At 42.5% G+C, this 13,867-nt stretch overlaps 1 protein-coding gene across 1 annotated transcript in view; it reads left to right on the plus strand.

The window, feature by feature from the left end:
• The first annotated feature begins 6,570 nt into the window (after window positions 1-6,570).
• The window catches only part of LOC133832935 (uncharacterized), a 30,316-nt gene continuing 23,019 nt past the window's right edge, over window positions 6,571-13,867 (plus strand). The window contains exons 1-2 of the mRNA XM_062263208.1: window positions 6,571-7,657; window positions 7,741-7,883. Of these exons, the coding sequence (XP_062119192.1) occupies window positions 7,045-7,657; window positions 7,741-7,883 (756 nt within the window). The 5' untranslated portion in view covers window positions 6,571-7,044. The remainder of the gene's footprint in view (window positions 7,658-7,740; window positions 7,884-13,867) is intronic.

The raw sequence follows: 13,867 nt of genomic DNA on the forward strand, positions 1-13,867 counted from the left end.
AATCACACTTATGGATTTGAGATATGGTTATTTTAAAGGAAGCAAAATGAGTTTAAATGATGAATCTTGTTATTGAACCCCATGTGTATTTCGGCTTAGGGGGTCCTTTTTGCATGTTGGGTTAGTTTTTTTATTTGCCATTTAATTTTATGTTGTCATTGGTGATCATAGGAGCATGCTAGGTTTTTTTTGGGTATGGGGATAATAAGGATTTTGTTATACCCAGATTTCGAGCCATAGTAAATATGACCTCGAAAGCTGAGTTCGCAATAAATGGTCTCGTGAGGATTAGAGTATGATCTAGGATTGTAAATCGAGCATGCAAAGTATGATATATGATCTCGAATGCGGTGACCTCGAAATGATCCCGATCTCGGAAGGTAGCTCCGAGAACACCTTCATCTTCAGGAAACTTTGGAGCATGGGTTTTAAGCTCGATGTACTATCTCGAAAGCAATGTTAGCTCGGGAGATGTCATAAGCTCGCACAATGACATGAGACCTGGGATGCTAAAGCCCTAGAGATACGCGATAACCACCTTGAATATCTACAAGTATTATAAATATGAGATGTAATCCTCATTTATTAATGTAAATCCCCAAGAATCGTGGGATATTATTTGGTCAGTTATGCGTTTCCTGGTCTTCAGGGACGTTTCCTTTTATATCTAATTATAGGCATTTAAAGCCATTTATTTTATTCACAAAAGAGTAACTACCCAAAATATGTGGGATAGTATTCTGCATCCTTCTCTATAAATAGAGAAGCCATGCACCATTGTAATGGACCGAAATTCTGATCCTTGAGAGAAAACTCTGGAGAATTCATGCTAAAGAATTGTTCAGAGATAATCTTGAGATTAATAACAAAGACTCGTGGACTAGGCAGATTTAACTGCTGAACCACGTAAAAAACCGTGTGTTTTGATTCGTTTATTTCTTTTGGCCATTGTCTTTAATTATTTACGTGCTCTCTTCTTTTATCTGTTGACGAAAAACAGCGACAATAGATTTGAAACATGATATATAATTTTTGGCATAGGGTCACTTTTGGTGTTTGATTTTGTGTTGACTAGTTTGCATGCTAAATGTAATAGTGTTAGGGGTGTTCATTGGATCACATGCAATGGATTTCCGATCCAATCCAATTGAATTGAGTCAACCGATCTTATCTGATTCGATCCAATGGATAATTGGATTGGATCGGTTCCATCCATTGGATGCATCCCCTGGTTATTTATTGGATCGGATCCATCCAATCATTTAGAGTCATTTTAAATCAAATTTTCATGTATATTTCAATTATAAAACACACAAATTACTCATCTAAATGAAAACACTATTTAGTTCTAATAATTTATATGCATACAACACAAATTCATCTAAATTAGAAACATATATGTAATTGGATGATTATTGGATTGGTTCAGTCAGTTTTTATTGGATGTTGGACCCCTATTTAACAACCGACTGATCCAAATTGGATTTTTTAAAATTACATCCAATCTGATCCAATAGTAATTGGATATCCAATTTTTAGTGGACGATTGTAATTGGATAGGTCGGTTGTAATTGGATTGGATATATTTTATTTTGTACACCCTTAAATAGTGTGGTGTACAAGTGTAGGAAAATGTTAGGGTAAATTGTTAAATTGTTAAAAACACTTTATAAGCGTTGTTCAAACATGATTAGGTGATTTTATGATTGCTGGTTTTTTTTTTTTTTTGTGATGGTAATGGTAAATAAATATTTTTGAAATGCACATGTGGTGCCTCAAAGTGGTGTTTGATTTTATATAAACAAAAAAGACATTTTATTTCACATGGTAAAGATGTTTTTATCAAATTAAATAAATACAGATTTTTATATAATTTAGGAAAGAAAATATAGTTTTTAATTCAAGTGTGTGATTTTAATTAAATAAAATAGTTGCTAGAATTTTCGGTTAATAGTAAGAAAAAGTCTTTACATGAGATAAGTAAAACAAGTGCATCAAATAAATTAAACCTTAAACTATGTATATGACAAATGTGATATTTTCAAAATGTAAATATGTATTCTCACACTTATATTTATATGCAGTTTTTTTTAATTTAAAATGTGAAAAGAATATGGTTTAAATTCATTTTGTGATTTTAAATAAATAACTAGCTTGCTGGAATTTTGGGTTATTAAAAGAAAAATGTCTTTTAAATTAAGATAAGTTAGTCATACACTCCAATAAATTAAATCTTAGGTTTTATATATGAAAATATAATTTTTCCACACTTTATTTATGTATTTTTCACATTTGTAAATTTGCAGATTTTTTTTAGATAAGTAAAATTATTTTTCTAAAAGAAAGCAAGAAATTCTTTTAGTCATTGTAAGTGACTACAAATTTTATCACAATCTTTTAAATACTATTTAAATAATAAATAGAATTATTATTTCATTTGAATATGAAATGACTAAATGAATTATCTTATAAAGTAAATATTTTGTTTTGAATAACAAATGTGTGGTTAAAGAAATAATTAAGTAGTAAAGAATTTTTCTTGCTGAATTTTTTTAGAAAATGCAAGAAATAAACATGTAGAGATTATCGACTTTAAACTTTGAATTTTAAGAACACTCCCATGTATGCATGTTACATGCAAATGTATTTTTACATTAAAAAATATGCCTACTATTCAAACAAGTAATTTTTATGTTGTAACCATGAATGATTAATAGGTAGATTTAGCATTATTCTTTTATGATTTTATGTAAAATTATTGTATATGTTTGCAATTGTAGTGCAACTTGTGTCACGTGTGCATGACCTATGCTCACGTGGGGTATGTATGTTGGGCATGAGTCTTCTTACGTTTGATTATGATTATAGGCTCGTTTTGACATTTTCACACTTTACTTTGCTCAGACCTGAGGTAAAAGTTAAATAGAATTTTCTATGTTTTATGCTATGAAATGGTAAGACTTGTGTTGACGCCGTTTTTCGTCAACAGTGAAAGAAGAGCACGTAAACAATAACTAGTAATGGCCAATTAAAATATGACAATACACAACACGATTTTTTACGTGGTTCAGCAGTTAAATCTGCCTAGTCCATGAGTCTTTGTTATTAAACTCAAGATTATCTCTGAAAATTCTTAAGCATGAATTCTTCAGAGTTTTCTCTCAAGATTCAGAATTTCGGTCATTTACAATGGTGCATGACCTCTCTATTTATAGAGAAGGATGCAGAATACTATCCCACATATTTTGGGTAGTTACTCTTTTTGAGTAAATAAATTAAATGGCTTTAAATGCCTGTAATCCGATATAAAAGGAAACGTCCCCTGAAGACCAGGGGGCGTATAACTAATCAAATAATATCCCATGATTTTATGGGATTTACAATAATAAATGCAGAACACGTCCCTTATAGACAACACTTGTAGATGTTCAAGGTTATTATCATATATCCCCAAGGCCTTATTCTCCCAGGTTTCTCATCAGCTTTCGAGCTAATGACATCTCCCAAGGTCACATGGCTTCGAGATTATACGCGCGTCAGGCTCGGAACCCTTGATTCGAGGTCATCCCTGAGGATATATGCGTCTCGGGAGCTACCCTTCGAGATCGTGAATATTTCAAGACCACCACATTCGAGGTCGTCTCAGTCTTCCAGGCTCGATATTTAATCCTGGAGCATACTTCAAAATTTACGAGTTCATTCGTTGCGAATCCAACTTTCGAGGTTACATTTAACATGGATCGAAATCTGGGTATAACATCTTGCCCCCTCAAAAGTATTTGTTCGAATCCTAAGAGAAGGAAACTTTTGAACTACTTTCTTCGGGAACCATACCGTCATACACTTGAAAACGGACACGCGTCAGTTGGGTATTGCTCATTTTTAGTACTTGAGTACCTTGGAAACATGCCCACGATCATTCGTCTGCCATCTTTTCGGCCCCATCATGTCACTGACCCCTGACCGTTGGATTTTATGAGGATTCTTGCCAATGGCCCAGATTAATCCTCTTTATCACTTCTCTCCCTTTATATACTCAAGGTCTTCTTCTTCTTCCTATTTTACACGCCTCAGAACAAAGCAAAGGAAAAGACGAAACCAGAGGCCATCTCAGAGAACCTCTTTCTCGCGCATGTTCTCTCGGCCGAAAAAACAAAGAATCTCCGGTTTGTTCGAGTCCGTGAGCTCATATTTGCAGCCTCTCCTTCAATCAACGATCTCTCTGCAATCGCCATTATTGTGTAAGTGTGCAATTTTTATTTTCCCTTATGCCAGTTTCTGTCCATAGTGTTCTTGTTATTTCTGGGAATGCGCTTGTTGACGCCGCTTTTCGTCAACAGATAAAAGAAGAGAGCACGCAAACAATTAAAGACAATGGATAAAACAAACAAACGAATCAGACACGCGGTTTTTACGTGGTTCAGCAGTTAAATCTGCCTAGTCCACGAGTCTCTGTTATTAATCTCAAGATTATCTCTGAACAATCCTTTAGCATGAATTCTCCAGAGTTTTCTCTCAAGAATCAGAAATTCGATCCTTTACAATTGTGCATGCCTTCTCTATTTATAGAGAAGGATGCAGAATACTATCCCACATATTTTGGGTAGTTACTCTTTTGTGAATAAAATAAATGGCTTTAAATGCCTATAATCAGATATAAAAGAAAACGTCCCTGAAGACCAGGAAACGCATAACTGACCAAATAATATCCCACGATTCTTGGGGATTTACATTAATAAATGAGGATCATATCCCATATCTACAACACTTGTAGACATTCAAGGTAGTCATTGCGTATCTCCAAGGCTTCACGTCATTGTGCGAGCCGCTGACACTTCCCGAGCTTACATTTCTTTCGAGATGGCATATCGAGCTCGAGATCCCTGCTCCGAAGTTGCATCTGAAGATGAGGGGCTCACAGAGCTATCCTTCGAGAACGAGATCATTTCGAGGTCACCATATTCGAGATCTGTATCACACTTTGCAGGCTCCGATTTACAATCGTAGAGCATACCCTTAACCCTCACGAGACCATTTAATGCGAACTCAGCTTTCGAGGTCATATTTTCTACGGCTCGAAATCTGGGTATAACATTTTGCCCCCTCAAAAGTATTTGTTCGAATCCTAAGAGAAGGAAACTTTTGAACTACTTTTTTCGGGAACCATACTGTCACTCTCTTAAAAACGGACACGTGCCAGATGGGTATTGCTCACTTTAGGTACTTGAGTACCTTGGGAACATGCCCACGATCGTTCGTCTGACAGCTTTTCGGCGCTTATCTCATCATCGACTCCCCTCCATTCGATCTGATGAGGATTTCAATCAACGTTCCTGATTAATTCAGTTTTCCCACCTATTTATGCAAGACTCCCTCTTCGTCTTCTTCACATTTTCTCATCACAGACCAGAAAAAAGAAACACTCCCTAAACCTCTTACCACAGTTCATGCTCATTGCATGTTTTCCAGGCCGAAGAAACAAAAGAATCCTGGTTTGTACGACTCAGTGAGTTCTTTCCTGCAACCTCTTCTCCACTCGACGATTTCGCTGCACTCCCCATTACTGTGTAAGTACGCCATTTTTGTTGTTCCTTTTATATTGTGCTGGCTGTGTATGTTAGTTTACGTTATTAGCATGATGCGATAGGAGGGTTTGAACCGATAGGTTTTTAGGCTTTCTGGATTTTCACTCTGGAAGTTCGTCTCTGGTTTATATTCAGATTCAATCGTTTGATTGTGGTTTCAACTTTCTGGGTTTTGAAGATTTTAGGCTATGATTCTTGTACACCAAGTTTTCGGGTAAAAACCCTTATTCTTGACAATTACACGAAACCCGAAAAAGCCCTTTCCTGGCTAACCGCCACCTTTCTTTCCCTTGAACTTCGGGATTTTCAAAAAATCATCCACGTTCTTTTTCTTCCCTGTGGAACACGTGCTCGGGTCTTAATATTTAGTTTCTTGCCCTTAGTTATCCGAGCTTATCTTATCGAGTTCGTGATCCTTGCATGCATGGCCCTCACCATTTTTTCTTTCTCGTTAGATGTCACAGAATCTGGAAAGACGGTGGGGGTCATTACGAGCAATCCCTTACGAGCCCAAATCTCCGAGCCCGGAATCGGTCTTTGTCCGGAACCAGCGTCGGATTAAAGAGTACGAGATCGCACGCGAGCAAGAAGACATCCGAGCCCACTATCGCCGCCAGATTGACGAGGTCATCGAAAAGAAGAGAAGGGTCCTTCGGGAAGCCATCTATCCGGAGCCGAACCCCGGACCTAGGCCAGTTCCCCTTGACCCCGCGTTAAAAGTCACGGTAGCATACTATCTGGGGGAACTTCAGTTTTCCTTAATGGCGGAGCCTTTGTCTTCGCAGCCTAGGAGGGAGATGTTTGAAGCCGAGTTCTACCAGAGCTCGGTTACCACCTCCGACCAGATAACTGACATCCTGGCCCTTCATGGCCTTAGCTTATTGGACACACTGAACTGCCGAGCTCCGACAAGACATGAACGGAGCTGCTTCGCTCCTGGGGGCCGCGATTCCAGTGCTAAGTACGCGGCCTGGAGCCAGGAACACCTAAAGGCAGGAGCTTTGCTGCCCCTGAAGTCCTTTTTCAGAGATTTCACCGATTTCGTTGGGTTGGCTCCATTCCAACTCAACACCAATTCATACAGGGTGCTGTCTGCCCTGAGGTCCTTATTCCACGAGCTGGGGTGGATAGGACCTTCACCCCAAGAGATTTTATACCTCTTTTGTTTGAAGAGTAATCCCTCCCGAGCTCGGGGAGGAGATGGTTTTTACTACCTTTCGAGCTATCCCAAAGAGACAAAAATCTTTGAAGACCTTCCGAACCATCCCCCTGACTTCAAAAGGGCTTTTTTCTGGACAGACGGTCTGTTCCCGTCTCGACATCGTTCGTTTAGGCGAATTCGTAAGTATTCTCGTTACTTTCTATTTTTGAGCTCGAATCTTTAGCCCTTGTATCCATGTTTAGTTGAAGTGTATCTCGCCTTTCAGCTAACTTTCAGCGTCCCACCCCCGACGAGACAATGAAGGAGCACAGAGGGAGCCTGCTCCGACTCCCTTATGGCAGGAGGTCTCTTTCATTTCTGTTACATGAGGACAAGCTTCGAGCTTGTGGCTTGTTGGGACAGGGCCAGTCAACCTCTGACTGGTCCAGTAAAAAATACGAACGCTGGGAGGAAGTGCCTCTGCCCACAGGCATCCTTCCTCCGAGGAGGAAAAGGAAAACACCTCTCCCAATTCGCTCGAGAAGTCCGCGGTCAGGGAACGAGGCAAATGATGAAGCCTCGGGTTCGGACTCTGATGGAGGTAAAACCCTTCCTACTTCGCGAATGTGGTCTCCCACTTTATTAAAACACAGGCCCAATAGACTAGTCTCGTGCCCACAGGATAGATATCACTTCTATATATGGAGTTGGGTAGATGACTGTGTCCATAGGTTTGATAGTGGGCTCGGGAAATATGACACTATGTATACCACAGACGAGATGTGGAATGGGATAGCTGTGCAGTATGGGACCAATGACTATAGGGACCTTTCGAGGTTATCACCAACTTATAGGGAAGGCCCTCCCCCCGCCTCTTCTGAAGACGGGGGAATTTCATGGTCCCCAAGCTCGATCTCGGGGGAAAGTTCCAGTTAGGTTTTTTCTTTCACCACTCTATATAGTGTTGGAGTAACTTGTATTTCTTTCACTGACTCACTGTGATGACTTGTGCAGGCAACATGGACTCCGACCTCGACGCCCTCATCGACAATGCGGGTGCCAAGAGGAGCAAGCGCCCCAGGGCAAGGGGACTGACAACCAGTCAGCCTGGGAAAAGCTCCAAGAGATCCAGGAAAACGCATCCTCCTCCCCCGCCGGCTTTGAGCTCTGCTGCTGCGTCGACTGGCCAGACTAACGTCCCCACGACGATACCACCCTCGCAGGTCGTCGTCCCTGTGGTGGCGCCGGCCTCGCAGACTGATATCGCTGCCGTGGTTGAATCCCAACCTCCTGTGGCGGGTCAAATGCCTTCTACCCAGCTCGCCAAAAGACCTTCTGCTTCCCGAGCCCAGAAGCTAACTATTTCCACCCATATGGATTCGTATGTGGTGGATAATGCTGCCGGTCCTCACGGGTCTACGCTGATCTCGGATGTAATGTCCCGGATTGGCCAGAGCTACGACAATTTTGAGGGTCCTCAGTGGCAGTGTCTAACTGGCACTCGGGACCGCACTGTCCTGTACGAGAAGAGTATCGAGCACACTGCCGCGGTAAGTATCCTATATATTCCCTTTGCTTACATTCATGCTGTCTCGAGGCTAATGATGGTTTCTTCCTTTTTTCAGGCTCTTGCTTTCACTGCCCAGCTTAATTACGAGCTGAACAACGAGGTCCATACGAGCAGGACCCTCGCCCAAGAGGAGAGGGACCTCCACCTTAAAGCGAATGACGACCTGAAGGCAGTGAATACTAAGCTCGAGGCAGTGGTTAAGGAGCGTGAGGAAATGGCCAAGGAGCTCGGAAAGCTGAAAAACGAACTCGAGGAGCAGAAGAAAGACAACATCCAGCTTCGGGAGACCAACAAGAAGCTCGAGGAAGACAAGGCCGTCACCCTCGACCTCATGGAGGATATCAAAACCCGCCTTACTGCTGAGTTCAAAGAAAAGAAGGAAACGGCGGTCGATTCAGCCATGTACCGGATGTGGGCCTATAACGAAGAACTGGACACCAGTTTTTTGGGTCCCCTCGAGGCGTCCTTCCTCGAACGATGGAATGCCCGGCTCGAGAAGGAAGAGGCTGACCAGCTCGAGAAGGATAAAGCTACTCCGAGTACTGTTTCGGAGGGAGCTCAGGAGGATAGTCATGCTATTCGTCCTGAGGGGTCCGGTGCCACTGATGCTGAGAAGGCCAAGGAGACTCCTCTTCTTTGAATCTGACCTCGGGGAGATCAGTTTTCGGGGCTGCGTCCCATTATTTCTGTAATTATTTCAACTTGTGCCCACGGGGCTGATACAATTCCCTTTATTATTCTTTTATATACTTACATTTCTTGGTTCGAAATATTTTGCATATTTTTATAATTGATGGACCGATTATGTTTATTTATGCATACAAACATAGTTTGGATTTAGGCTCGAAATTCGATGCATTCATGCATAGTTTATTCGATTTATCCGTTTCCTACCTCGTTATTTATCAAGGTCGGACATTACTGTAACCATGAACTGAAAAGTACTTATATGGCATGTAATATGAATGATTTGGTTAATCTTTTTAGTCACTTTCCCTCATCCTTAGTATCTTAGCTCCGAGGTTATGAGTTCGAAACTATTTTAAGATGTTCCAGCCTCGATCTCGACATATTTTGTGACGGGTTTAGGCTCCCATTCATCATTGATCGATAATTTGGCTGGTTTGTTCCAAACCTGTTATGCTTGCACATCTGGTTAATTCCAAACGTTTTTGGTTTTTGGTAGCTCGGTAATGTCCGAACTATCTAAGCCCGCATACTTGGTTATTTCCAAATACTTAATGTTTTTTATAATTCGGTTAAGTCCGAACTATCTAAGCTCGCTCGGTTAAGTCCGAACTATCTGAACTCGCGTATTTGGTTATATCCAAATACTTTTTTGTTTTTTATAATTCGGTTAAGTCCGAACTATCTTAGCTCGCGTATTTGGTTGTATCCAAATACTTTTTGTATTGTATATTTTTTTTTTCTTTTTAAAGCTAGAGGTATGTATACCAATGTTGCCCCCTTAATATCCTATGAGTGTGACCATAGGTTATTAAATTAAGAGAGATTGCAAAATAAAAATAAGTTACATGTGAAACAAAGTAGACCCTTTATTTGAAATTCAAAAACAAACTAAGTACAGAAAATCATGGTTACGGGCGACACTTCCTACACTATTGATAATATGGTCTAAGGTGTTCGCCATTCCATGCTCGTGGTATGAGGTTCCCATCTAATCTCGCAAGTTTGTATACGCCAGGGCGGATGACTGATTCTATCTGGTATGGTCCTTCCCAGTTTGGCCCGAGTACTCCTGCTGCTGGATCTCGGGTTGCTAAGAATACTCGTCTCAAAATCAGGTCTCCTACTCCGAACTTTCGACTTCGGACCCTTTTATTGAAATATCTTGTTGTTCGTTGCTGGTAAGCAACATTACTCAGCTGAGCCTCCTCCCTTTTTTCTTCGATCAAGTCTAGGGTTTCTTCGAGCTGAGTATGATTGGAACTTTGGTCGTAAATCTGAGTTCAAATTGTCGGAATTTCGACCTCAATGGGCAACATTGCCTCGCAGCCGTATGCTAGAGAAAACGGGGTATGCCCAGTTGATGTCCGAGCTGTAGTTCTATATCCCCAAAGGACTTGGGGTAATTCCTCAGGCCATCGTCCCTTTGCTTCTTCCAACTTTTTCTTCAAGGAACTCTTGAGAGTTTTATTAACGGCTTCGACCTGACCGTTCGCCTGAGGGTGAGCCACTGACGAAAAGCTCTTTATTATACCGTTCTTGTTACAAAAGTTGGAAAATAAGTCGCAATGAAACTGGGTTCCGTTGTCAGACACAATCTTTCTTGGCACTCCATATCGGCATACGATGTTCTTTACCACGAAATCCAGGATCTTCTTCGAAGTTATGGTCGCCAATGGTTCAGCCTCCGTCCATTTTGTGAAGTAATCAACCGCGACCACAGCATACTTTACTCCTCCTTTGCCAGTTGGGAGTGAGCCTATGAGGTCGTGCCCCATACCGCAAAAGGCCATGGGGACGTCAACATGGTTAGTTCGGAAGGTGGAGCTCGGGGTATCATGGCGAATCTCTGGCACTTGTCGCATTTTTTCACGAACTCGAAAGAATCCGTCTTAATGGTTGGCCAGAAATATCCTTGGCGTATAATTTTCTTGGATAGGCTGTGCCCCCCAGTATGATCTCCGCAAAACCCTTCATGAACTTCTCTAATAATCTTCTTTGCCTCGGGGGGAGTCACGCATCTGAGCAATGGCATGGAATACCCTCTTCTATATAGCCTTCCATCCAGGATGGTGTAACGAGGAAGTTGATACATTAGTTTCCGAGCCTGACTTCGATCTTTGGGAAGAATTCCATTTTCGAGGTATTCAACGATCGGGCTCATCCAGGTCGGTTCTGTCTCGATCATGCACACATCTTCCTTGTCTGACTCAGTAATGCTGGGCGCTGACAGATGTTCTATGGGTACAACATTCAGCTCCTCATTTTCAGTGGAAGTGGCGAGCCGAGCTAAGGCATCTGCATTTGAGTTTTGTTCTCGGGGAACTTGTTCGATTGCATAAAACTCAAAAAACTCCAATGCGTACTTTGCCTTCTCCAGATAAGCTGCCATTTTTGTGCCACGAGCCTGATATTCTCCCAAGATTTGATTAAATACGAGCTGGGAGTCGCTGTAGCAATGTATAGCTCTGGCCTTGAGTTCCTTTGCTATTCGTAGTCCCGCCAGTAAAGCCTCGTACTCAGCTTCATTATTAGATGCTTTAAAGCCGAATCTTAATGCAGAGTGAAATTTGCTCCCTGCAGGGGTGATCAGAATAACTCCTGCCCCCGCTCCATTTTCATTTGACGACCCGTCGACGTAAAGTTTCCATAGCTCGTGGGCCGTGGTTGTTACTTCGTCGTCGGCTGTACCGGTGCATTCTACTATAAAATCTGCCAACGCTTGTGCCTTAATGGTTGTTCTCGGATGGTAGGTGATCTCGAATTGTCCGAGCTCAACAGCCCACTTAAGGAGTCGACCAGACGCCTCTGGTTTCGACAAGACTTGCCTTAGTGGTTGATCTGTCAGTACATGGATAGGATGTGCCTGAAAGTAAGGGCGGAGCTTTCGAGATGAGTGGATCAGACTGAGGGCGAGCTTCTCCATCAGTGGATACCTTGACTCTGCCCCCAGTAATCTTTTACTGATATAGTAGACGGGTTTCTGTATTCTCTCTTCCTCTCGGACGAGCACCGCGCTTATCACGTGTTCAGTTGTTGAGAGATATAAGAACAGTACTTCTCCCGTCTCAGGTTTCGATAGGATAGGTGGTTCGGCCAAGTGCCTTTTTAAATCTTGAAAGGCTAGCTCGCACTCGTCTGTCCATTCGAACTTTTTACTTCCTTTCAATAAGTTGAAGAACGGGAGACCACGGTCCGTTGACTTCGAAATGAACCTGCCCAGAGCTGCCATCCTGCCAGTCAAGCTTTGAACATCTTTATGCTTCCGAGGTGACGGCATATCAATCAAGGCCTTTATTTTATCGGGATTAGCCTCGATTCCACGAGAGTTGACAATGAAACCCAGAAATTTCCCTGAAGACACCCCAAAAGTGCACTTCTGAGGATTCAACTTCATGTTGTACTTTCTGAGCACGCCAAAGCACTCTTCGAGGTCATCAACATGGTTCTTGTTAAGTTGAGACTTTACGAGCATGTCGTCAACATAAACTTCCATGTTGTTCCCTATTTGCTCTGAGAACATCATGTTTACGAGCCGCTGGTACGTTGCTCCGGCATTCTTGAGTCCGAATGGCATGACATTGTAGCAGTAGAGCCCTTTATCCGTAATGAAGCTTGTATGCTCTTGGTCGGGGGCATGCATGGGAATCTGGTTATATCCAGAATAGGCATCCATGAATGACATCAGACCATGCCCCGCCGTGGCATCCACGAGCTGATCAATTCTCGGTAGGGGAAAACAGTCTTTCGGGCAGGCCTTGTTGAGGTCTGAGTAGTCAATGCACGTCCTCCATGTCCCATTGGGTTTCGGGACCAACACTGGATTGGCCACCCAATCAGGGTAAAAAGCGTCCCTTATAAAATTATTTGCTTTCAGCCTGTCCACCTCCTCCTTTAGTGCTTTCTTTCTGTCTTCATCCAGCTGCCTTCGCTTTTGCTGCTTCAGAGGAAAGCTTTTGTTTATATTCAATGCGTGGCTCGCTATATTAGGGCTTATTCCCACCATGTCAGAGTGGGACCACGCGAAGACATCCTGGTTTTTCTTCAGAAAGAAAATTAATTGCTATTTTGATTCGTCTAGGAGGTGTTTCCCGACCTTCACCTTTTTCGAGGGACTAGATTCATCGAGCTGAACCCCTTCGAGCTCCTCCAAAGGTTGGAGGTCAATCTTCTCTTCAATCCTTGGATCGATCTCCTCGTCAATTTTTAGAACTGTCCCGTCTTTATACTGTATGACAACAAGTGCTTGCGCGCTTGTTTGTTTCTTTCCCCTTAAGGAAATGTTGTAGCACTCCCTTCCTGCCAGTTGATCTCCTTTCAATGTTCCGACCCCGCTTGGAGTTGGGAACTTAAGGGCTAGATGCCTTACAGATGAAACTGCCCCCAGCCCGACCAGGGCGGGTCTCCCGAGCAATACATTGTAGGCAGATGGTAACTCTACTACCACGAACTCCATCATCTTGGTCACCGAGACTGGATAGTCTCCCAAGGTCACAGGGAGTTCAATGGACCCCATACAAGCGGTTCCTTCTCCAGAAAAGCCGTACAAAGTGGTTGCACAAGCCCTCAGGTCGCGAAGGGAAAGCCCCATTTTCTCTAGGGTTGCTTTATAAAGAATGTTAACTGAGCTCCCATTGTCTATGAGAACTCGGCGCACTCTTTTGTTGGCAAGCTGTAGGGTGATGACGAGTGGATCATGATGAGGGAACTGGACGTGAGAGGCATCCTCCTCGGTGAAGGTTATAGGCTGAGTCTCAACCCTTTGGCTTTTTGGTGCCCTTGGTTCGGGTTCATATGGAGACCCGTCCCCTGTCTTTAGCTCATTCACATATCGTTTTTGAGCATTTCTGCCCCCTCCTGCGAGATGAGGACCTCCCGAGATGG

The sequence above is a fragment of the Humulus lupulus genome, chromosome 4, assembly GCF_963169125.1.
Source record: "Humulus lupulus chromosome 4, drHumLupu1.1, whole genome shotgun sequence".
In the NCBI taxonomy this organism is placed as follows: domain Eukaryota; kingdom Viridiplantae; phylum Streptophyta; class Magnoliopsida; order Rosales; family Cannabaceae; genus Humulus; species Humulus lupulus.